The 25,003-nt window shown below is 44.6% G+C and overlaps 1 protein-coding gene across 12 annotated transcripts in view; it reads left to right on the top strand.

Annotated features, from left to right (window-relative positions):
* Nucleotides 1–25,003, top strand: part of PHKA2 (phosphorylase kinase regulatory subunit alpha 2) — an 86,334-nt gene that overhangs the window by 19,789 nt on the left and 41,542 nt on the right. For all 12 annotated transcript variants that reach the window (XM_013985960.2, XM_013985959.2, XM_003134959.6 and 9 more), the window contains 11 exons: nucleotides 2,360–2,518; nucleotides 5,709–5,756; nucleotides 6,622–6,790; nucleotides 8,680–8,762; nucleotides 10,490–10,570; nucleotides 12,189–12,287; nucleotides 14,342–14,488; nucleotides 16,147–16,200; nucleotides 16,702–16,824; nucleotides 20,898–20,993; nucleotides 24,799–24,906. In XM_013985960.2, coding sequence (XP_013841414.1) covers nucleotides 2,360–2,518; nucleotides 5,709–5,756; nucleotides 6,622–6,790; nucleotides 8,680–8,762; nucleotides 10,490–10,570; nucleotides 12,189–12,287; nucleotides 14,342–14,488; nucleotides 16,147–16,200; nucleotides 16,702–16,824; nucleotides 20,898–20,993; nucleotides 24,799–24,906 — 1,167 coding nt within the window. The remainder of the gene's footprint in view (nucleotides 1–2,359; nucleotides 2,519–5,708; nucleotides 5,757–6,621; nucleotides 6,791–8,679; nucleotides 8,763–10,489; nucleotides 10,571–12,188; nucleotides 12,288–14,341; nucleotides 14,489–16,146; nucleotides 16,201–16,701; nucleotides 16,825–20,897; nucleotides 20,994–24,798; nucleotides 24,907–25,003) is intronic.

Raw genomic sequence — 25,003 nt, 5'->3', positions numbered from 1 at the left:
CACACTTGGCGCTGTGTATAAGTGGTCATTGCTGTGTCATTGGAAGGCTATGTGTCTCAGTGAACTCATGGTTGATGGGAATGCCAGGAAGAGGTTGAGTTCTTTCTCTGGATCTCTTAATGGTTTCCTGCCCTGGGCTTACCCAGTAGGCCCCAGAATAGATAAAGATGCTTATGGTATACCTTATTGGTACATAGTTTTTAGCAAAAGAACTGCAGTAGTCTACTATTGGAATAAGACTTGTACCTTCTCTCTGCCATTCTTAGATTTCACTTCTTGTTAAATTTAATATCATTGATTTGTAGTTGTTGGCTGTAGAGAACAATGTCAATACACTGAATGCTGCTGCCCCCGAAGGCATATCAGTTGAGTTGTAGAAGTTGTTGAATAGGGCCTAGATGAGTTAAAGGAGAAAGTTAAATATTTAATTCTCTAGGTGGGACCATCTGAAACTATGCCAATATCTTTTTACCTAATACTCTTGGCTATATCACTTTGAAAGTATCCAAGTGAGTTTTTTAGAGTCCTCTTGTAAATAATTTGATACTCTTGGTAGTGATATTTTAAACTGCCAAGGTTCTGATTGCTATGATATATTTTATTAGATACACATTTCTTTGCATAATTTCAGGAAAATTCAACAGAGCCTTTTATCTTTTTTTTTGGTCTTTTTGCCATTTCTAGGGCCGTGGGCATATGGAGGTTCCCAGGCTAGGGGTCTCATCGGAGCTGTAGCCGCCGGCCTACACCACAGCCACAGCATCATGGATCCAAGCCGAGTCTACGACCCACACCACAGCTCACGGCAACGCCAGATCCTTAACCCTCTGATCGAGGCCAGGGATTGAACCCGCAACCTCATGGTTCCTAGTCGGATTCGTTACCCACTGAGCCATGACGGGAATTCCAACAAAGCCTTTATCTTTATGTGATTCTTTTCCTATCTTATGCAGTTTCTTTCTTTTTTTTTTTTTTTTTTTTTTTTTTGTCTTTTGTCTTTTGTTTTTGTTGTTGTTGTTGTTGCTATTTCTTGGGCCGCGCCCGCGGCATATGGAGGTTCCCAGGCTAGGAGTTGAATCGGAGCTGTAGCCACTGGCCTACGCCAGAGCCACAGCAACGCGGGATCCAAGCCGCGTCTGCAACCTACACCACAGCTCACGGCAATGCCGGATCCTTAACCCACTGAGCAAGGGCAGGGACCGAACCCTCAACCTCATGGTTCCTAGTCGGATTCGTTAACCACTGCGCCACGACGGGAACTCCTATTTCTAGGCACAATTTATTAGGATTGGATTCTTTAAAAAAAAATAGCTTTATTAAGATATAATTTATTACCATACTGTTCATCTAACATGTACAATATAATGGTTTTTAGTATATTCAGAGTTGTGCATTATCACCACAATCAATTTTAGAACATTTTTCTCACCTCCAGAAAGGAAAAAAAGCCTGTCGGCAGTCATTTGCTCCTCATTTCCTCCTGCCTTCCTCCTACCTGCAACTCTAGACAACTACTAATCTATTTTCTATCTCTAGATTTCCTATTCTGAACAGTCCATACAGTTGGAATCATACAATATGTAGACTTTTGTGCATGGCTTCTTTTATTTAGTGTAATACCATCAAGGTTCATCCATGCCATATCATGTATTAGGACTTCATTCCTTTTTATTTCTGAATAATATTTCGTTGTACAGATCGCATTTTGTCTATCCATTCATCAGTTGTTGGACACTTGGGTTGTTTCCCCTTTGGGGCTGTTATGAACATTTGTGTACGCTTTTTTTGTGAAGGTCTAGCTTTTTAGTGACTCATCTGCCCTTTAAAATACTGGTGATATCAGAGCTAAATAGGGTCCCCCTATGGCCTCTTGCTCAGCACCTCCTTTTTAAGGTAGGTGGCTTCCCCAGGCGCACAGAACCAGAGTGATGGAGTGGAGTCTCTTGCTCCCAGATTCAGTGCTTTACCAAGTGGTATAGAAACACAAAGGGAGAAGCAGCCCTAGTTCCATAGTGCACAGATTTGTAAAAGCCTTGCAAGCTTTTTCTGTTTGCTCTTTCTTCTTTTTGTCACTAATAACAGTATGGTCTGGTCTGAAAGCAAAAGAAAACGTACTCAAAAGTAAGAAGTTTCCTGAAAATTTTTTTAGTCTAATATCTCATTATACAGATGAGAAAACCAAAGCCCAGGGAAGTCCTGTCAATTCTCACTGAAGAGCAGGTGGCAGGGCAAGGACTGGAACTTTGGTCTCTTCACTCCTTGTCTCAGCCCTCCTTGTGCCACCGTTAGGGTGAGTGTTCATTGCCCAAGAGCGGGGGGAAGGGTGGTGCTGAGTCATTTTGTGTCTCTTCTCTGATAGAATCCTGTCACGGGGCTGCTGTCAGCCAGTCATGAGCAGAAGGACGCCTGGGTGCGGGATAACATCTACAGCATCCTGGCTGTGTGGGGCCTGGGCATGGCCTACCGCAAGAATGCCGATCGCGACGAGGACAAGGCCAAGGCCTACGAGTTGGAGCAGGTAATGCTGACTGGCAGCTGTGGCTTAGCTGCTCAGCACCTTTTCCTCGAACTGAAAAGCCTACGAGGAGGTAGCTGTGTGTGCAGAATAGTCTGGTACAGGCCTTGCCTCCATTTGGGCTGCAGGATATTTTGGCGAGGCATGTAGGTAATCTCAGTCCATCATGTGTCTTTCCTTTTGAGAGTTTTCCGTAAAAAAAAAAAGAAAGTTGCACTGAATAGACATCCAGATTTCTAACTAGTTACATTTCTTTCACACATGCTCTGTCAATTTTATACGTACTTATGTATGAGATGGCATTTTTAAAGAGTCAGCACAGCAGAACTACACATTCCAAAGCGTATATACTCTTTGAAGTAGTCATGTTGAAAGAATATTTATCCAAACAATGTTGCCACTGCTTAAAACATTTTTGAAATTTCATTTAAAAATGCCTTTCTAGGAGCTCCCGTCATGGCGCAGTGGTTAACGAATCCGACTAGGAACTCTGATGTTGCGGGTTCAATCCCTGGCCTCGATCAGTGGGTTGAGGATCTGGGGCTGCCGTGAGCTGTGGTGTAGGTTGCAGACACAGCTCGGATCCCGTGTTGCTGTGGCTCTGGTGTAGGCCGGTGGCTGCAGCTCCGATTTGACCCCTGGCCTGGGAACCTCCATATGCCCCAGGAGTGGCCCTAGAAAAGGCAAAATGACAAAAAGACAAAAAAAACCAAAAACTGCCTTTCTAGTTTGAGTCATTCCAAAGCAGTCTTATTTATTTTGAACCACATTGGTGTTGTCCAGATTTCATGCCTATGTTACCATACGGCACAAGTGAAGTCCCTTTATTCTTTTCCAAAATCAGGAACCAAGTACCCACCAAAGCAAAGACTTGCCATCATTAAGTATATAAGAAAATAATCTGCCCTTAAACACAGGAGGTATTTTCAGTGTTTTGAGTGACAGCATTAAAGTAAGAGGCATTGACATAAAAGTATTATTCTCTTGGCATGAGAGCCTTTGGGATTTGTCTTTCATTCATACATTCTTCACTGGCCAACAAAGCCAGTGGATTGTCAGGTCCAAGGAGAGTTCTTACAGCCTGATCGCTGCTTGTTTATAGCAGCCAAAGTGGGCATGAGTGGCAGGCTGCCTTGGGAGCAGTAGGGACGCTAAGAGAAGCCTGTCGGTGTGGGCAAAGAAAGGACAGTTTGCATTTGACTAGACATACTGAGTGTGATGTGATGAAGCTACCCAGTCCTGGAGGTAAAGCAAGAATGGATAGTATTTAAAATGTATACGGCAAGCATAGAATGCTCCTCCGAGGTATTGGATAGCTATTACATAAGTGAAGCATTCATGTAACAGTATAATAATTTGATGTTAGTATCTTCCAAACTTTCCATCCTCCTCTGAGATAAAATGCAAGTAAAACCATGCCTGTCTACACACACACACACCCGCTACCTCTCCTCTGTAAGCAGTTTCTGATCTGAGTTAGAGTTGATGAGATTTGCCAATCTGTGACTGACAATAGAGGGGCACGAACAGGCCACACTGTTTGATTAATGTGGTTAATAATGTAGGAGACGTCTCCCTTGATTATGGAAAATAACGTGAGATCTTCTGATGATCCTTAATAGGGACACTGTTGCATTTGGGGCTTAGGCAGTACAGTTATTCATTGTGCGAGACTATCCCATGTGTTGCAGGACACGTAGTGTCCTAAGTCCTTTGCTCACTAAATTCCTATAGCTCCCACCCCCATCGTGGTGACAATAAAAATGCCTCCACCCCCACATTTACAGATGCTCTCCCACTCTCGGGGGATGGTCATGTCACCTCCAGTTGGGAACCACTGTGATTCTTCACAATAGAAAATTTATTTGAAGGGCAGCCAATGGACAAATGTTTATGCTACACACTGTAGGCAGTGTTAATTGTAACAGTGTTAATTACACCTTTTAATTATGAGGTAGGATATTCTGCCTCAAAAGAATTTTTGACATAAAGTGAGACTATGCTCTAGAATCCTAAGATTTTAGAGCTGGAAGAATCCGAAGGGTGATCCATTTCAGACTTTTCTCAGGCAGTTAACTTTTGTGGCTTCACTACGTCTTCTACGCAAACCATGTGCATTCTGTAAGAGAAGAGATGCTGGTGGTCCTGGATGGGAACTTCTTTCAGCCAGACTCCTTTGACCTAAAAATATCCCATTCTCCAGCCACTTGTGAAGTAGTTTTATAGTGGGTTTTTTTTTTGTTTGTTTGTTTTTGGCCACATCCCTGGCATATGGATGTTCCTGGGCCAGGGATCAAACCTACACTGTAGTTGTAGCCTGTGCTGCAACTGCAGCTATGCCAGATCCTTAACCTGCTGCAACCGCAAGGGAAGTTGCTGTGGTGTTTTTAGTAAGACGTATTAAGACCAGTCTTTCAGTGGGCTTGAATTGTGGAGGGAGTGGGAGGCAACATAATGTATTGACTAGGAGCTCAGACTCTGTGGAGTCAGACGGCCTGTGTTCTGTCCCTGCTCCACCCCCAGCAGCTGGGAGTCTTAGCAATGTTGCTTCATCAGCCTCAGGTTCCTCATCTGTAAAGTGGGGAAATAGCAGTACCCACCTCATTTCCGGTGTTACAAGAATGAATGGGAATCTAGGTAAAGTGTTTTATACAATACTAGGACAGATTGTCTGATTTTCATAGTATTATTGTTATTATTCATAATAATTATAATAATTCATTCCAATATAAATTATTAAGAAACCTTGGCAGCTACTTGCATTTTGTAAGAACTTTACTCAATCGTCCAGTCATGGTGTCATAAATGGCTATTTTGGCAGAGCATCATTACTTTGGGGAAGGCATGGTGGACTTGACTCGTCCTTAGCATGACAATAAATTACTAAGAATCGTACCATAAAGCTTCAGGGTACTAGGCTTATAAAAATTGTTTTGCTGAAATATAAAGTAGTAGGAGTCATTGGATTTCAGAGCCAGGAGGTGCCATCTGGTCCAACTCTTTTACTTGAGATAAGTTACTTCGTCAAGATTTTCTTTCTTTGTGACAGAGTGGAGAGGTAGAAATAGCCTAAACCATCAGAATGCTAGTACATGCTTGGGTCTGCCTTCCCAGGGAAGGCCACGTGGTGAGGAGGTTCGTTGCATGGAACTAGGAAGCTGACTTTGTTACTGATCCCACTTTATTTCTGTAGAACGTGGTGAAACTGATGCGAGGTCTTCTCCAGTGCATGATGAGACAGGTAGGTGGAAAACGACAGATGTATTTTTGGGTCATCTGAGCGGGTGTTTCATCATTTTCATGGTGACAAATGTCTTCATGTTTTGCACTCTTCAAGATGAAGAGAAATTGAAAATATTCTGCTTATTTTCTTGTAAAATTATCCTCAGTAATTTTATTATACTGTAGAACCAGACTCAAGGGACACTTTATCAGAATCTCTTTTCAAGAGTAACTCGTGTAAAAGGAGAACATGCCCTTTTTGTAAATGGAGAAGAAAATGTTTGTAAAAGCCACTCCTAGAAAGCCATGTGCCATTGTTTATTCTGTTGAGTTTATCAGAGGGTTTCTTTTGAGTTGAAATGCTTGTTTTTAAGCATTTACTGATATTTTCAATGAGGGGTAGGTAAAACAATTCGCTGAGTGTGTACTATATACAGATGATACTAGGATCTGCAGCACAGATTCCAAGATAAATATGGTATGGTCTCCCCCGCTTAATCGGCACATGCCCCACCTTCAGAGACATCATTGCTCTTCTCCTTCCAACATAAGGAAACAAGCAGTTGAAATTTAAAGAGGAAAAGGAGGGTCCTCTTCCTCCCTTCCTCCCTCACTCCTTCCCTCCCTCTCATTGAGTGCCTGCCATGTATCCAGCTCATTTGGAGAGAGCAGACAAAGAAGCCCTTTGGCTTGACCCCTTACCCCTGCAGAGCTTATTAAAATCCCAGAGATGATGAGCAGGAAGAATCCCCACACAGCCCCTCTGTGTGGCGCTTTGCTAAGCAGTGAACATCCATCCTTCCATCCTTCTGGCTCCTAGATCAAGAGCTTGACCTTGCCAGCCATAAACTCCTTAACTATGTGCAGCTCGCTTGCTTTCTCAGGTGGATAAGGTGGAGAAGTTCAAGCACACTCAGAGTACCAAGGACAGCCTGCATGCCAAATACAACACCGCCACCTGCAGCACTGTGGTGGGCGACGACCAGTGGGGCCACCTCCAAGTGGATGCCACCTCCCTCTTCCTCCTGTTCCTGGCTCAGATGACTGCCTCGGGTGAGCCAGGGCTGATTGAGCCCCTCGTACTGGGAGTGACAATCCAGAACGCAGCAGAAAGGGGCAGGCATTGATCAGTATTCAAAATAAGCTATTTCTGTAAAGAAAAGGCATGTTTCTTTTTGCATTGCATTATGTGCATTGACTCTGTGGCTTTGTTGATGGTCAGCCTCCTGCGCCCTCGCAGGATGAGGGCTGTTGTGTCAGCTGTGTTAGCATCTTGCTGGTTGATCCCAAAGCTTCCTTGTTGTCACTGTTCCCTAATTACTGGACCAACCTAGATCAGATCTACCTTTAATAGTTCAAATATCTGTAGCCAGTGTCATGCCCCATCTTAGAGTTTTCTTCTCCAGGAGTAGCAGCCTGGCCCTTCCACTCTTCTTCTCACTCCCCTAGTTGCCCTTTTCTAGACACACCCTCATTTATCCAGATTATAACCAAAGAACATAATTTCTAGAAGTCACCAGTGTGCCCAGATCTGTCTTTCAGTCCCTAGAGTCCATGCTGTGAGTGGGCCAAGAACTTCTGGACGGTGAGTGAGGTTCTTGTCGAAGCCCAAGCTGTTGCTTTCAGGGAGTCCTGGATGCCAGGCCTCCTGAGCTCCAGGTTGCTGGCCTGCTCTGTGAACCTCAGGGCCTCAAGTAAGGTTACTTAGCTGCTGTGTTTCAGATTCTTATCTCCAGTCTCCTCAATTCACGCTCCCAAGTTAGAGGCTTCTCATGTATTTCAAACTGCAAATGCAAAACTCCAGAAATAGGATAAGTCAGTAAATGATATTGTTATGACTTCTGAATAAACCAAGCACTTAAAAATATGGTTTGGTTATGAAAGTTAATATGAGCTTACTGTAGATATTTTGGAAAATACAAGGGAGTACAAAGAAAAAAAAATCTCACTGCCAATTTTCATTTGAATGTGTCTCCTCCAAGTTTTTTGTCTGTGTATTTTAACACATATTTAAGGTCACAGTGTATACATAAATATAGTCTTTTTATTATATAGCATTATAACTTAAGCATTTCCTCCATGATATTGTAAGCTGTTTGTACACACAATTTTAGCGACTTTATCACTGGATATGCCATAATAAGTTTAACTATTCCTTTATTCTTTTTTCCCCCACTATTAAAACTATGTTGCAATACCAGATTTGATCACCATCTCTACTTCCTTCTGTTAGTTAGATATTACTCAAAGGCTGCTCTTACTTGTTGCCAAATTGTTTTCAGAAAAGTTTACTAGTTAAACTTCCCTTACCGTTGTAAGAGTGCGTATCTTACCATGCCCATACTAGCTTCAAGAATTCATGCTTTAAAAATATGTGTATTTGCCGTAACCAGATGTACACTGAGGACGCCAGCGAAACGCCAGCTCCCCCATCACTGCCTGCCTTAGCACACCGATGCAGCCCCCTGGGCAGGACCTGGGAGCTGGCCTTTACACCAGGCGAAGAGCTGTCTCCTGCAGTCGGGGGCTCTGCTTTCCCTGTGTGCCACTGGGGAAAAGTACCTGCCCTTTGGCTCACTCAAGGACAAGGACAGTGGTTGCTCTGGGCTGAAGCGCTTGCTCTGTGCAATCTTCTTTGCACGAATCCAACACATAACCGAAGGCCCCATATCTTCTCTTTCAGTGCTTTCTACCAGTTAGCACAAACACAAAAGTGGAGTCATTTTGTTCTTCTTCCCTTCCCTCCCTGCTTCTTTCCTTCCTTCCGAGATTAGATGTTAACTTATGATTTACTTCATACTTAATTTTTGATGCCCTGGTAAGAAAAATGAAAATGGGGGTAAAAGGATTTATTTCCTAGAAGTGTAATATTTGTAATTTGTAAGGGCACTTCCCACTTCACAATATAACCCATAACTTCCTTGCTTTTTTGTTTTTACTAGGTTTACGTATAATTTTCACCCTTGATGAGGTGGCCTTCATACAGAATCTTGTTTTCTACATAGAAGCTGCCTATAAAGTCGCTGTAAGTATCAAACCTAATGGTTTTTTCAGCCCTTTGAGGACCACGCTGTTTGGGGCTGACCCGAAGGTCTTGCCATTGTACCCATGAGCTTGTGAGTGTGGTTATGTCCCAAATGGAACTTATCTACAAAAACAGGTGGCAAACTAGATGTAGTTCAAGGGCCATAGTTTGCTGACTCAAGGGCTAAAGCAGTATTTCTCAACCAGGGCTAGTCTTTGCCTCCCAGGGGCCTTTTGGCAATGTCTCGAAATGGTTTTGGCTGCCACTCTGGGGAGGGTCCTACTGGCATCCAGTGGATAGAGGCCAGGGATTCTGCTGAACATTCTGCAGTGCACAGGACACCCCATACAAGTGACCAGGCTCCAAGTGTCAGTAGTGCCGTGAGGCTGATAAACCCTGGTCTGAAGAAACTTGGGAAGTCTTTGTGGAAAGGGTGGGACTTGAGTTGGACCTTGGAGGGCATGTAGGGCTTAGATAAGCAGAAGGGAGGGGAAAGGGTGTGGGAGTAGTAGGAACAGTCATGGAGATGGGAACAGACTGTGGCTGTGGGAGGGGTACTTGGGAAAGTGGGCGCAGAGCGAAGGAGTGTTCTTAGGGTGAAAGCTGAGTACCTGAGCAGAGTAGAAAGTAAAATCAGCTTGTGGCTGTGCAGGAGGCGGAGATGGCTGCTGGAGGTATGGCCATCCAGAGAGAGAGATTTGAACATGATCCACTAGAGAATAAACGGTTTGTCATTTTAGACTCTTACGCCTGGGAGTGAGCGGATCAGAGCGGTTTTAAGGATGAGTCACTTGGCTCCAGGGTTGGAGTCAGGATGGGTCGCAGCAGAAAGGGCCAGATGTAAAGCGTACCAAAGGAAGGGGTCCTGGGGCTCAGCGGCAAGGCCTGCATGGCAGGGAAGGGTCTGCAGTTGCTACACTGTGTCTAGGTCCAAAGTTTCACATTTTGAAAATGTTCACCTTTCTGTAATAATAGTAAATACCACAAAAGTTGGCATTGGTCCTATGCTTCTTGAGTTGTAATCTTTCAGTGGTGCATATAGCATTGTTTCAAAATAGTATCCAGTGCTTAGGTTTCTTAACTGAAAATATGAACTGTAAAAGTTGGGTATGCATGTATCAAGTCCTCTATGTGGATGGGCTGTTCTAAGCCAATTCATATTAATTCATTTTAAAATACTGGGAAAGTTCAGAATTCTGAGCCTTTTTTTAGCAAGTTTTAACTTGCTGAGTATTTTTTCCCCAAGAGGTAATGCTAGAAATAGATATTATTTTAAATGGTTTGGGTTGGCTTCATCATCTAGTTATATCTGATTTTTTAAAGTTTCTTTATTCCATCTTACAATTTAATATACATTCAAAAGAATTAGCTAAATAAAGGGCAACCTTTTATTTTAAGATAAACTATTTTGGAAAAAAAAGAGACAAAAAAAGATAAACTATTTTGTTCTCTACAGATCAAGAGTTTCTTACAAATTAATAACTTTTAGAAATAAGAAACTTGAGTGTCTTTGCATGCTTTTTTCCCCACTTGAATATTTTTACTTCCAAAACTCCACACAGAGGTCAAGTGAACTGAAACCGAAAAAACACAGCCTGAGTACATAAAGCCATGAATTGCAGCCTTTGAGAGGAGGTGCTCGTGTTGCATTATGTTTGCGGTGACATAAAGGAATCATTTTTCCACAGCACTTCTCATATACCTCTCTTTCCCTTTTTCTCCTGCAGGATTATGGAATGTGGGAACGTGGAGATAAGACTAATCAAGGCATTCCAGAGCTGAATGCCAGCTCTGTAGGAATGGCCAAGGTGACAGTCTCATCTTGCTTGTTCTTCTTTCTGTGCATCTTTAACTGCTTTGATTTGGTTCTCATCTTGAGCAGTTTGCATTTAATCTGATTAGCATATGTTTCAAAAGCCAACATCAAGTATGAGATACGAGTGGCACATGTACCGCAGCCAGCTGAATTGTAGGTGAAAAAGGTAGTTTTCCTACACTGAAATCAGCACGTGCCCGAAAAGCAGTGCACTTGCTCCTCATTATCCATCGTTCTCACCCATGGGTCTAAGCTTTTGTTGTTCTCTAAGAAGTTGGATGTGTGATGTCCAGTCTCCTTTTCTGAGTCATAAAAGAAGGCTGAAGAATATGACCACTTTAAGGGCAGGGCTCACAAGTTTAAAAGGCTACAGGGTCAGGTCAAGCGAGCAACAGAAACTAGTAAATCTGGCCAGAGAGAAAATTATCTGGGGGCGTGGGGATATTAGGGACACTGGGAACTCTCTCTAAAGTATTCTAATTCAAATCATTTTTAAAATTTCCTCAGGCCAAACAAAACATGCCTGTGGGGCAGATTCAGCCTGCTGGCCACCAGTTTATATCTCTTGCCCTAGACATTTAGCATGCCTCCTCCCCCCCTTCTTCCTTAAGACTTACGCATAATTTTAGACCAAGGAAAGACTCCAGAACTAGAATTTTTATTTTTAATTTTTTCTTCTTTTTTTTGGGGGGGGGGCGCATCCCCAGCATATGGAAGGTCCCAGGCCAGGGACTGAATCCAAGCTGCAACTACAGCCTATGCCACAGCTGAGGCAGTGCTAGATCCTTAACTTACTGTACCAGGCCAGGGATCAAACGCACACTGCCACAGAAACAATGTAAGATCCTTAACCACTGTGCCACAGTGGGAACTCCCAGAACTAGAATTTTTAAAGCAACAATAAATGTGCTGTTAAAGTTAACTGACAGAAAACATACTTAATACTAAAAGAATTAACTTTCTTAAGTGCTAATGGTAGAAGTTAACCACTAAAGTAGGTGAAAGAAAAGCCAACCATGAATTTGGCCCTTCCGCCCCTTAACATACACAATGCTGTGTTGTTAATACTTCATTTTGGGGTAGAATACTAATTTTTTTGGGAAATATTTTTCTTTTTCTGTTTCTTTTTTTTTTTTTTAGGGCCACACCCGCGGCTCATGGAGGTTCCCAGGCTAGGGGCCCAATTGGAGCTATAGCCACTGGCCTACACCACAGCCACAGCAACGAAAGATCCGAGCTGCATCTGCGACCTACACCATAGCTCATGGCAACGCTGAATCCCTGACCCACTGAGCAAGGCCAGGGATTGAACCTGCATCCTCATGATTACTAGTCAAATTTGTTTCCGCTGAGCCACACCAGGAACTCTAGGAAGTATTTTTCTATTTTCTCCTTCTTGTTCCTTTAGTGAGCAGCAAAATGCAGGAAAGGTCTTATGCACTGAAAATAAGGATAGACTGCACGTATAGAACACTTTAGCTGGATTTTAAAGACATGTTTAATAACCTTTGGGAGACTGTCTATGAGAGATGGCTTAATAAAAAAGAAGTACCAGATATGGGGGTATGTGTTTGCTAGAACAAAAAAGTAATTCATACCGGTGCTTATAGGCAGCCCTCGAGGCAATTGATGAACTGGACCTTTTTGGAGCCCATGGAGGTCGCAAGTCCGTGATCCACGTCCTGCCTGATGAGGTCGAACACTGCCAGGTAATGGCTCAAGCCTCGCATAGCCCGGGGAGTAGGGAAGGAGATTCATGGAAGACTCGGGCTCCAGTTCAGATGCCTCACCTTTCTAGCTTGGTGGTATTTGGCTTCTTTGAGCTTCAGTTCCCTCATCCATTAAATGGGCAACTGAGACCTTCCTCTCCTGCTGCACAAGGTGGTCATAAGGATCAGAGTAATGCACTTAGTTTGTCAGAGTACTTCGTGAGCCAGAAAGGACTGTGCAAACATAAGACACAACAATGATGTGTGTATGGAGTCGACAATCAAGGCAACCTTGTTTTATTGGAGGCAAAATCTGTTTTATGTTTTTTGGGCATTAGGTGGTTTTCTGTCATGTTTATTTCATGAGGTCCTCAAATTGGATGACTAGCAAGCAGTAGTTCACTTGGGGAGGGAGTGGGGATGGGCAGGCAGAGTGGACAGTGGAGGAGAGATGATGTTGGAGAAATGGCGATTAGCAGAACCTCCCTGAAAGACAGCTGAGAGAAAGGTGTGATTTGATGCACATTCAAGGACTCCATTTAGCAGACCGTCAGTCACCTGTTGCTGGCAACTCAGCAAGCTTTTTTTTTTTTTTTCTTTTGTCTTTTTGCCTTTTCTAGGGCCACTCCCGCGGCATATGGAGGTTCCCAGGCTAGGGGTCCAATCGGAGCTGTAGCCGCCGGCCTACGCCAGAGCCACAGCAACACCAGATCTGAGTCGAGTTTGCAACCTACTCCACAGCTCACGGCAATGCCGGATCCTTAACCCACTGAGCAAAGCCAGGGATTGAACCCACAATCTCATGGTTCCTAGTCGGATTTGTTAACCACTGAGCCACGACAGGAACTCCAGCAAGCTCTTATTTAGTGAGGGCCCACTGTATGCCAGGTACTGTGCTGTGAGAGTGAGACACAGAACAACGTGTAAGCCAAGAGCTTCTGGTGGGAGTGTGTGCTTCAGGCAGAGAGCGCCTAGGCAGGGCGACTAGTTAAAGAAGTGGGCTGGGGAGTCAATTGGCTGTAGAACGTGAAGCTTTGTTCTGAAGCTGAAGGGTTCCCCTCCATACTTATTCTGCCCTTCTAGCTCATTCCATTTCCCCCCATAATAGTCTTTAATGAGGAATCTGCTCTTTCCTGGGGTTTGGTTTAATAAAGTCAAGCTGGTATGCATTTTGGTGGATGAGGAGTCCTTAGTGGAAATGCCATGAGTTCTGTAACCCTCGGGGCCTAGGTTGGAATACCAGCTCTGTCGCAGTCTAGCTGCATGCCCTCGGGCAGGAGTCTCTGCATCTGAGTCTTCATGTGTGAACTGGACATAGTTCTCCAATTCCTTTCATGTGGAAGATTTAATAAGACTGTTTGCTGGGGTCTAGTCCCATGTCTGTGTGTGTTAGATCCCAGCGTTAGTTCTCCTCCCTTCCCAAATTTCTCCTTATAATTTCACTTTCCTTTAGTTTACAGTGCCTAATCCAGCCACCTTATAATTGAGGCCATGTTATGGTGCCACTAAGTAGTCTGTCCTTTCTAGGACGAAACTCATTCTGTTTCACCTAAACCATTCTGTCTGTTCATGTGGTCTTCTGAATTTGACTCCTTGAAGTGCTTCCTGGGTCCCTCAGTCCAACTGGTCACATTCTACAGAAGCCAGACATTTCTCCATGTTGGCCCCATATGTGTGTTCTTCTCTGTCTTTATCTTCACATTCAGGACACACTAGCCTGCTGACAAGGTAGTCCTTAGTTCCTTCCCTGTGTGTCCTAAAGGCCCAGCAGAGTCAACAGACGTCACGGAAGGAAGTGAGGCAAACAGTTCTCAACACAGGCTGCAGGCACACGGCCTCTCTCCCTGGCTCCCCCCCGTACTCCTACAGCCAACGGGAAGCATTGGTTGGGTAGGCAAGTTCACCCAGCAGGGGCCGTGTTGGCAGGAAAAAGTGCTACTAAAAGTTGGCAAACTCATTTAAATGTTCCCTGGCTATAAAGTTGTCGTCTGTAGATACAGTATGTAACTCTTAGTGCTTCTGAGGTTAAAGCCACCTGTTTGTTTCTCATTCAGTCCATTCTGTTCTCCATGTTGCCAAGAGCATCGACGTCCAAAGAGATTGATGCTGGGCTTCTTTCCATTATTTCTTTCCCGGCCTTTGCAGTGGAAGATGTGAACCTTGTGAATGTGACCAAAAACGAAATTATTTCCAAGCTCCAGGTAAGCATTGGTCACACCGGTACCCTTCTACCCTGTGTTAAGTGCCCCTCTCAGACAATGACACGGTGCAGCTCATCCAGGCCTTGGTTCTCCATGAGGTCAGTCTCTTGGTGTCTAAGTGGACTCAGAGTGAAGGGTCCAAAGCTGAGTCTAGAAGTGAGAGAAGAAGGTCTCAGAGCAGTAAATGCCTTGATTCTCTAAGAAACAGAGCTTCAACGCAAGCTCTTAGCATTTAAACCCCATTACATCACGCCAGTACTTCTAAGGTAGAGCTTCTTAACCCTTTAGAGATGACAGATGGACTCTTTTAAGAATCTCTTGAAAGCTGAAATCCCTGCTAGAAAAAAAAAAAAATGAAATGCCCATTTCCTAGTGCCCTTAAACTTCACACGCAATTTCTGGGGACTTTGAGATCCCAAAGTTAAATTGAGGTTAAAAAAAAAAAAGTCCCTGCTCTGGAGTTCCCTGGTGGCTCAGTGGGTTAAGGATCCCACGTTGTCATTGCTGTGGCGTGGGTTCAGTTCCTGGTCTAGGAACTTCTCCATGCCACAGACTTGCCAAAAAAAAAAAAAAAAAAAGAAAAAAAAGAAAAGTCTCTGCTCTGAGGTGAAGTGCAGAAGCTATGCCACATCACGCCAATCTGAGGTTATTCAATACTACAGCCAACTGAAGTTGTCTGTAAAATGATCAAAGAATGTAAGTTGCCTAAACCGAAATCTGCATCTTGATGATCCTACTTAGATGAGGTGAAAAATACTTTTCACCTTTGGAAAGAAAAGGGTAAAGGGTATCCAACTGTATCTCCAAAAGAAGGTGCTGCTTCAGTCAGGGACCAGTGGAGGAAACAGAACCTGTTTAGTTTGGTTTGTGAAAGTAGGCAGGGAGTTCCTACAGGGAATAAAGTGTTTCAAGGGGAGCACGGTCTAGACTGGGTCTCCCCAGGATGCCCCAGACACTGCACGGCTGGCCACGAGGAGTGCTCTTGCTTCTGCAGCCATCTATAGAGTAGCCCCATGTGCATTTAAGAAACTGGGGAATGGACACCCAAAACTGTGATCCAGGGCTTAGGGAGGCAGAGTAAGAGACCACTGCCACTGCTCTTCTTACTTAACACCCAAGAAGCTAGGGTGGAACACTGGTGCCTGGCCCAGGAAAACCAGCAGCCATGGCCCTAAGCCATAGAAAGCCCCACCACCTGCCTGCCCTACCTCTCAGAAAATCAAGGCTCCTTTGCATCCAGAACCTAACTGCGAAGAGTCTGGAATGTTCTCGTGGCTTTCTAGTCTTTCAAGTAGAAACAGTCCAATCCACATATATGCCCTGGTGACTTCTCCAAGCAGTGAGGGTCCCTTTGCATCTTTACACGATACAGCAAATCAGAATAAATGGATGGTCATTCAGTGAACTCTCAGAAATTACTCTCGCAGTCCTGACTGAGGCCCTAATGGAAGGTTTTGGCATTCCCTTCCAATCCCTGATCAAACCTGAGCTTACTTTGCTAGCTACTTAAAAATAACTTCTTGTACTGATAGCAGAGAGCACTTGGTAACCATTTTGTTACTAAAAGATTCATGGGAAAGGGGGTGAAGGGCTGACTTGAATCAAAAAGGCAAAGAAATTCTTCTGTTTCATCAAATGCACTTTTTTTTAATCTTTAGGGACGTTATGGATGCTGTCGCTTCCTTCGAGATGGTTATAAAACCCCGAGAGAGGTAGTATTTAAAGACTCTTTCTTCTGATTCCTTACCTGCTTCATGTATAAGTTGCCCCTGTGGTCTTCTCCCTCAATTTATTCTAAAAATAACATGCTGGAATATTGAAAAGGAAACTCAGTTTTGGAGTCAGCAAGCTAGAGTTAGGCAATAGAATAGTAAGATCATCTGGAGGACAGCAAGGTGGTGATTTAAAACCAGCTTGTAGACAAGGACAAACAGTTCTGTGGCTCACATATTTTTTAAAAGGCCAACTGTCGCCTCCCTGCATTCCTTTGCCATAGCGATGATATCATGGTATCAATAAAATAGTCTGCTCAGCACTGTGAGAGGCGAATTGCTATTGATTTGTTCTAGAGATATAGAAACCTTAATGTAATGAACTATACCAGCCCCAAAGCTGCACTGAATCAGACAGCAAGGGAGATCCGGTGAGGTAGAACCCTATTAACCTGTGCCATCTGGCATCACCTTTTAGAAGGTTTACCTGTTTGGTTCCAGGATCCAAACCGATTGCATTATGACCCTGCTGAACTCAAGCTCTTTGAAAACATTGAATGTGAATGGCCTGTGTTCTGGACTTATTTCATAATAGATGGGGTCTTCAACAGTGATGCCGTTCAGGTGAGAAAAAGCTGGGTGTTGTGCGGGTCATCAGCATTTTCATTCCACTGGTGTGCTGATTATTGCTGGAACATAGCGTTAGGCAAGAATTCAGGCACTATTTCAGTTTATCTGTTGCCACTTAACAAACTTTCCTCAAACTTAGTGAATTAAAACAGCAACTATGTGCTCATTATTCTACAATTTGGGCAAGGCTCAACAGAGACAGGTTTTCTCTGCTTCACCCAGTGTTAGTGTCAGCCGAGATGGTTCAGTGGGGTTGGAGGATCTGCTTCCAAGATGGCCTTCCTCACGTAGCTGGCATCTCGATGCTGGCTGTTGGCCAGGAGCTCAACTAGACTGTTGGCTCAGGCCTTCGTTTTCCTCCACATGGCTAGCTTGGGTGTCTCAGAGCTTTGCAGTCTCTGGGCGTTTCAACTTTTTACATGGTGGTCATCTTCTTCCAGAATGCAAAAGCAGAAACTGCCAAGCTTTCTTAAGGCTTAGGCCTGGATTCTATTATTTAAGGGCTCTTGCTGCCAAACTGGGTATGTTTTGCCAGAGTGCAGCAAGCCAAAGGTGAGATGGCAAGGTTTGTAGCAAAGAGGGGATTTATTTGCACAGCAGTGATGCAAGGAGAACAAGGCTCAGGTCTGCCTTTCCAAAAGCAAGAGGTTCGGGGTACTTACGGGATAAAAACTAAAGCAGCAGGGTGGTCTGAGGCTTGGGGAAAGGTGATGGGGAAAAGGTATGGTGATCTTCCTTCTGCGCAGGTGTAACTAGGCGATGGGCCTGCACATTGCAAAATGGGGGCGCTTAGCACGGTCTGAGGGTGGAGTTTTCAGCTCTCTGACATTCACGCAGGCCCAGTTGGAGGGCGACGGGGTCCAGCCTTCACCAGCTGAGCTGGAACTAGACACAGTTGACTCCAAGTTTCTGAAAAGAACAACCCAGGCAAACATCTTCCTCTTTAGGCTCAGTGCTGCTTGGAGGACATGCACGTCTTAAAAGGACTTTGATTAATGAAGGCAGGTTGCAGGCGAAATGGATTTGACTCATGATTACTCAGAGCTTCCTCGTTTCTACCTTTTGATCATTCCTGCATCTTGAAGGTAGAGAGGCGATGGCCACTCGGGCTACTTCATGCTGATTAAGGGACGTAGACCTAACTAGGGCTTGAGGAATGAAACTGTTTAGCACTCATTTGAAAATATTCTTTTTCCAGTTTCAAGCCAACATTTTGATCCCAATAAACAAATACCACCTATCCACTAGCTGTCAAGGCATTCATAGGCCCAAGATGGGTAATCAAAACCGCAGACAAAGATATACCCTGAGGGGGACCACAGAATGCCAGACATTATTAAAATTTAGGCTCTTATTTTTAGGGATTTTATCTAGGGCACAGTCAAGCCAGGGGTCAGTGCCTTACCTTTTTCATACTGGAGTATTTTGGCATTATCAGTGAGGCTAAAACACTAATAAGATATTAAATATAGAAGAAATGCAAGCTGGGAAAAATAAGTACAGTTTCTACAGTATCTTGATCATGTAGAACCCTGACGGGGGGTAGACACCAGGGTCATTTATTAATTTTTTTAATCTGAGGACACGAGGAGAGGACCAAATTTCAGCTTATTCAAGAAAAACAGGAAATTCTCTGTTGATTAGCCTAACCCAATATGTTACATCTGAGGGCTTTTAGCATAAGTTTTTCAAAGGGAGGCACTACCCAAAGGCTCAAGGACGAGGAGGCCGGGTTCATCCGGGACCACCAAACAGGCTTCCACAGACCAGCTTTGTTGTTGCTGCTGTTCTTTTCAGACCAGCCATGGTTTTGCTGTCTTCAACTCTAGTTTAAGGTACTCTTGGCTAATGTCTTATTTAATATATCATCATTCTTCCTGGTCTCCCAGCCTCCAGCCTCCTTCCTGCTGTTCTGCACACCCATTGCCAGGGTGCTGTTATTAAGAGAGATTATGCTACTGGTCTGCTTAAAAGTTCTGAATGGCTTCCTGATTGCTTTTGGGGTAAAATACAAGCTCTTCACATGTTTTGTAGAATCTCATACCCTCTGGCCCTCATTTTCACCACTGTAGCCCAATTTTTTTTTTTTTTTTTTTTTTTTTTTCCTTTTTAGGGCCGCATCCTGTGGCATATGGAGGTTCTCAGGCCTACACCATAGGCACACTATTTCCGAGCCAAGTCTGCGGCCTACACCAAAGCTCATGGCAATGCAGGGATCGAACCCGCAACCTCCAGGTTCCTAGTCGGATTCATTTCCACTGTGCCACAACGGGAACTCCAATAGCCTGATTTCTTACTCCTTACTTCCTTTGTTGAGCTCTATGATCCAAGCACATGGCAACTTTTTCAGTCCTTTGAACAAGACTGTCTCTCCCTTTTTCTCAAATGCCCAGAATATGCTTTCTACCCCAACTGCTCCTTCCTCCTCTTGATCCGTTGGGTCTCTTCTTTGAGAAATTTGAAAAGCTGGATCAGGTGCTCCTTTTATAAGCCCCACAGCTCTCACACCAGCGTGGCACTTCTAACTGTGTTTCCCACTTACTTATCAAAGGACCCTGGTAGAGGTGGTCTCCATCCCGTTCACTGGTACATCGCCTTTGCCGAGTCCATAGTAAGTGCACAATACAATGAGTATTTGTTAATGCAAAGTTCATTTGTTCAAGACACATTGCTTTAGCATTTGCTGCCATGCACACTTTGGTGAGCAGAGCAGACCTGTCCTTATGAAGCTTATTGACAAGCTCATATACTTGGCTGTCTTTTTTAATCTGTTCACATCACATATTCTTGGGTAGGATATGCAATCTAAAACTCATTTTAGTCTTTGAAAGCTGCCTCTGTTCAGGATTGCCGAGGTATTTCAGAAGCGGCAGTAAGCTTGAAATATTAACGTTCCCCCGTTGTCGATTCTTACTCTTATGCTTTAGTGATTATCTTGGGTCTTAGGCTTTCTTGTATCCCAGAACTGAGATCTCTCAAAAGGGTTGAGTTGGAATTTCTGTTACGAACAAGCTTGACAATTATCAGAAACAAAAGCTAAGGAGACAGAAAAGCCTGTGCTTAATCCCTTATTTTCTAGGTCTCAGAATTTACTGCTTTATGCTCCCTGTTCTACTTGTTGCCCATTGACATTTTAAAAGCGATGCACCCCGTCATGTTTTGCTGTCCATAAATTTCAAAGAAGAAAATGAAATCGGGAAGCCATGTGACTGGGCTCTCCAGAGGAGAAATGTGTTAAATAGTGGGGTGGGTGGCTGAAGGTTTTTTCTTTCTTCATTTCCCTTTTAATACAAAGGTCTTAATCACTGCCTCTTTAATTTAATAGAAATCAACATCACTGCTTTTATTATATTGAGTAGCACATCCTAAGAATCAGGGTGTATGGATCATAGTACAGACACTGCATTTTCTTCACATCCAATTCATTCAGCAAAATTTCTTGAGCAATAAATGTTTGAAGGAGGGCATTTTATTTTAGTCTTTTTTTAGGGTCACACCCAGGGCATATCGAAGTTCCCAGGCTAGGGGTTGAATCAGCTACAGCTGCTGGCCTACACCACAGTTCACAGCAACGCCGGATCCTTAACCCACTGAGCGAGGCCAGGGATCGAACCCTCATCCTCATGGATAATAATCGGTGGGCTCAGGCCAGGGATCGAACCCTCATCCTCATGGATAATAATCAGTGGGCTCGTTACCCCTGAGCCACAACGGGAACTCCTGAATGAGGGCATTTTAAATGGAAAACTACCAACAGGTGGAAAAGGGATGTACTGGCCTCCACACCAGAAAGCTTATGGTGTAGCTGGTGAGACAAAATTTAAATGAGAAGTTGAGTGAAATATTTTAATCATGAGTTAAAGACAGCATACAAAAGACCAGTTGCATTTAGCTCTTCCTGACATTTGCTCTCAGCAAGAGTCCAGGTTCCTCCTGCACCCCTTGAGCTGAAGGTATTTGTGCATGTCTTAGCCCGGCTCCTACTTCTAATCTGTTAGTTGCCAAAAGAGCTGTTTTTCTGTGTGGCACTGCTCTTTCACCCCTTGGGGGATGGGGCTGTTTTCCAGGTGCAAGAGTACCGCGAGGCCCTGGAGGGAATATTAATCCGGGGCAAGGACGGGATCCGCCTGGTGCCTGAGCTCTACGCCATCCCACCTGACAAGGTAACAGGCGCTGCTTATCTGGAATGACGTGAGTTGGCGCTTGGCCTTACGGCATTTTCCCTTCTCCTTTAAGACCTAACACTTGCCCAGGAGACGTAGCCTGTAAAGTCTTCAGTAGCGCTCCTGTCTGTCACAGGAGTTATAGTAGCTTTGGAGCCGCGCTGGACCCAGGTACCCAAGGGAGGCGTCACTGGAGGCCCTTCAGAGGATACCTGTCCCTCTGCCAAGCCCAAGGCCAAACAGGCCCTGGACAGTACAGAACACTGTTGGGCACTGTGTTGTCCCACATCGCCCCAGAAGAATCCAGACAGACTCTCCCTGGGGGAGGGCGAGAGAGCTGCAGGCAGACCTCACTTCACCACAACTTCACGGATACTGTGTCTATTTTTTTTTTTTTTTCTTTTCCCCACAAACTAAAGGTTAGCAGCAACCCTTCATCAAGTTTTTCCAATAGCATTTGCTCACGTTGTGTCTCTGTCACATTTTGGTAATCCTCACATTTCAGACTTTTTCATGATTATTTGTTACGGTGAACTGTGATTGGTGATCTTTGATGTCACCACTAAACTCAGTGAAGGCTCAGATGATAGCATTTTTGAGCAGTGAAGTATGTTAAAATTAAGATGTGTACATTTCCTTTAAACCAAATGCTCTTGCACTCTTAATATATGACAGTATAGTGTGACCCTAATTTTATACGCCCAGGGAAACCAAAAAATTTGTTAACTCCTTTTTACTCATTGCGGTGGTCTGCAACTGAGGCCCGCCTGTTTGGGGTAGTTGAGAATCTCTTCCTTTGAGTCAGGCACTTCCTGAACTGTAGCTTGAGCAATCACTTAGAAGCCACGCTATATCAGGAAGAGAGAAACTGGCCAGTTCCAAGATGCCCAAAGGTACTTTTGTTCTACCAAGTTTCTTAAGTTGGCTCATGATGAACATATATATCTTTTGTCTTTTTGCCTTTTCTAGGGCCGCTCCTGGGGCATATGGAGGTTCCCAGGCTAGGGGTCTAATCGGAGCTGTAGCCGCCAGCCTACGCCAGAGCCACAGCAACAGCAGATCCGAGCCGCGTCTGCAACCTACACCACAGCTCACGGCATCGCCGGATCTTTAACCCACTGAGCAAGGCCAGGGATCAAACCTGCAACCTCATGGTTCCTAGTCGGATTCGTTAACCACTGCGCCACGACGAGAGCTCCTGGACATATATATCTTAATGGGAAGATTTCCTCATGTTAGAAGAAAAGAATTCTTGATTCAAGGCTATTGCTCCTTCACGTGTTCCTGTTGCTTTAAAGTGTCATTATTGCATTAGTGGGAGGACAAGACCAGCATCCCTTCCTCAGCTGACAGGGCCTGCAGGAGAGGGTAACCCGGCAGAGGCTGTCATGCAGCAGCTTGGGTCTAGGGCTTCTATGGTTGAATCAGGCCCACCAGCACATAGTCAGGGCCTTTGAAATTATCTGCCTCAGTTCAGAGAGGCTGTGGGAACTGTCAGAGCTCAGACAGCATTGGGCTCCACCTGGAACCAGATCCCCAGTTCAGGGCCTCCTCATAACCCCACGCTGCCTCCTAATGGGTGGTGCATTTCCAGGGAGCAGAGAGTCCCTCACTAAACAGATCTGGCCATGGAGCCTGCACGGGCTGTTTTCTCTGTAAGTGGCAGAGGCCTAGATTTCCTGCTCCTGTACTCCTTTTACTGTGTCATGTGTATGTATTGGGAGGGGGTGCTGACAGTGAGGGCTGGGACTACCTGTTCAGGTTGCCCCTTTTCCGATACGGAGGCACTTGGCAAAACAAAATGAGTTATGGAAGGTGGTTTGGCACCTGGAAGCAGAGGAAGGGAAAATAAATAGTTACAGAATAGAGAATAACCAGCCATCTATGTTCTACTAAAAGGCACATTTCCTGACTATAGTAAATGCTGGGTGTTATAAGTGCTCCTTTTTTTTTTTTTTTTTCTGGTGAACAGTTCTGGCTGTACATGAAAGGGTACTCTGCAGCTTTCTCGTAAACTCCACACTGAGCTTTGGGCTTCTGCTTGTCATTTCAACACCCTCCTTTATCTAGCATGTTTACATATCACCAGTTTTGAACATGCTTTTATGTTGAACATAGTGTATTGGCTGCTTCCCAGTAAGATAGGAAGGTTTACCCATCACATCAGTAATATATAAAAACCATTGCACACAGGGCCACCTAGACTCATAAGGCACCTTTATGCAAACTAGAAAAAGGGCCCTGTCCTTAGAGTGGCTGCAGCCCTGGGCCAAGACGGCATCCAGCCTGGGTTTCAGTGTCATTCATTTCCTCAGCTGGACATGCTTTTTGCAAGGTGCCACCAGCCACAGAGGCTGCATCGGACAGTTCGAGACCAGTGCAAGTGCGCTGACAGAGGGGTCACAACACCGGCTCAGTCTCTGCAAGCTTGCAGGCTGGCGGGGAGGGGGGCGTTGTCGGGAGAGCAAGTTGGTGGGGCCGGAGGGCAGACACTAGAGTGGCAACAGCAAAGGCTCGGTGCGTTAGAGGACCTGCAAACAGCCTGGAAGGACTGAGATGGAGGCAGGGAGAGGCACACCTCCGCGGGGAAGCGGGAGCTGGCCGTGGGTGGGAAGAGAGCAGAGTCATGCTGTCTTTTGATCCAGACACCTTGTCTGCCTTCTGTTCTTTGCATAAACTATTTCCCATTCCAGTTCTGTGCCGTCTTTCTTAACACTATTTACATTTCAAAAAGCTTTAACACACAATTTGATTGTAAAAGTAATCCTGCGTACTGCAAAACCTCCTCAATTCAGTAGAAAGAAGAAAATATTTCTCTCTAATCTTACCTCCCAAATATAACCACGATGACATTTTGGAGACTCTCCCTCCACATATTATCCTATTATCCTGTTTGATTACTGGTGACGTTTAACTGTTCAGTTTATGAGCTTAGGTTTTTCTTCGTTTACTACAGCAAATTTTTCAAAATGTAGTAAATATATTAATAACATCACTGATTAATCTATAAGCAGGAAATGAGTCACCTCATGATGTGATTTTGTTTTTTTCCCCCTTTGGAGAAAGACGTGTTCCCTGTTTCCTTCGGTTGGCTTGGGTTTTGTGGAGGAAGAAGGGGGTCGCTCACGTCACCCCCAACCAACGAACATTGTAAAACCCAAATGTCAGCGTGGAGTTTACTGCAGAGAAAGTTACAGACCCACTTTTACAGCATGTAGCCAGCAGTGTCCATCAGAAAGGGAACTGTAGCTTATTTTGATGAGTCAAAAGCTCCTACTGGATTTAGCTTTTTTGAATCCTTGATGGAAAACGAGCGATCCAATAGTTGTTTTCCTCAATAAATAGCGCCACCTTCTGGTAGTTTCCTTGTATCGTCACACGGGGTTTATGCACCCCTGAGGAGAGCCAGGTAGAAGATAACATCCAGCACTGCACTGCCATGGCTGTTGTCTGATGTTTTAGATCATTGTACCCATAATATGGCCAAACAGAAGCATGAGCTGTGAATTTTTTATTGCCCAGACCTGTGCCAAAGAAGGCAGGCCAGGCTTCCAGTGCCTATCTCTCTACCATTTGCCATCAGTCTGCTTGTGGCAAGAGCACTGGCCTGGAAGCGAACCTAGGTTTGAGTTCCACCTCTGCGCCTTTGTCCAGTTCTCCCTGTCCTGGCTCTCAGGCAGAATCGCTCTAGAGGATCAAATGAGTGGCCTTGTGTAAATCCTCTGTGCGCCGCCCCGTGTGCAGTGAGTGACGTTGGCCTTCTTCTTCTCTCACATTCTGAATTTGGATTTTTTCTCTTTGCCAGGTGGATGAAGAATATAAGAATCCTCACACAGTGGACAGGGTTCCTCTGGGGAAGCTGCCCCATCTGTGGGGCCAGTCCTTGTACATCCTCAGCTCCCTGTTGGCAGAGGTAGGGGCCTTGGGGGCTTCACAGACTAGAAACCATCAGGGGACCAGAAGAGTACAGGGGCTCTCTGCCCAGTGTGGATATGAATGTCTTTGGCATC

This window comes from Sus scrofa, chromosome X (genome assembly GCF_000003025.6).
Source record: "Sus scrofa isolate TJ Tabasco breed Duroc chromosome X, Sscrofa11.1, whole genome shotgun sequence".
NCBI classification, from domain to species: Eukaryota; Metazoa; Chordata; class Mammalia; order Artiodactyla; family Suidae; genus Sus; species Sus scrofa.
The sequence above is the reverse complement of the archived record's forward strand: the minus strand, read 5'-3'. Positions and strand labels throughout refer to the sequence as shown.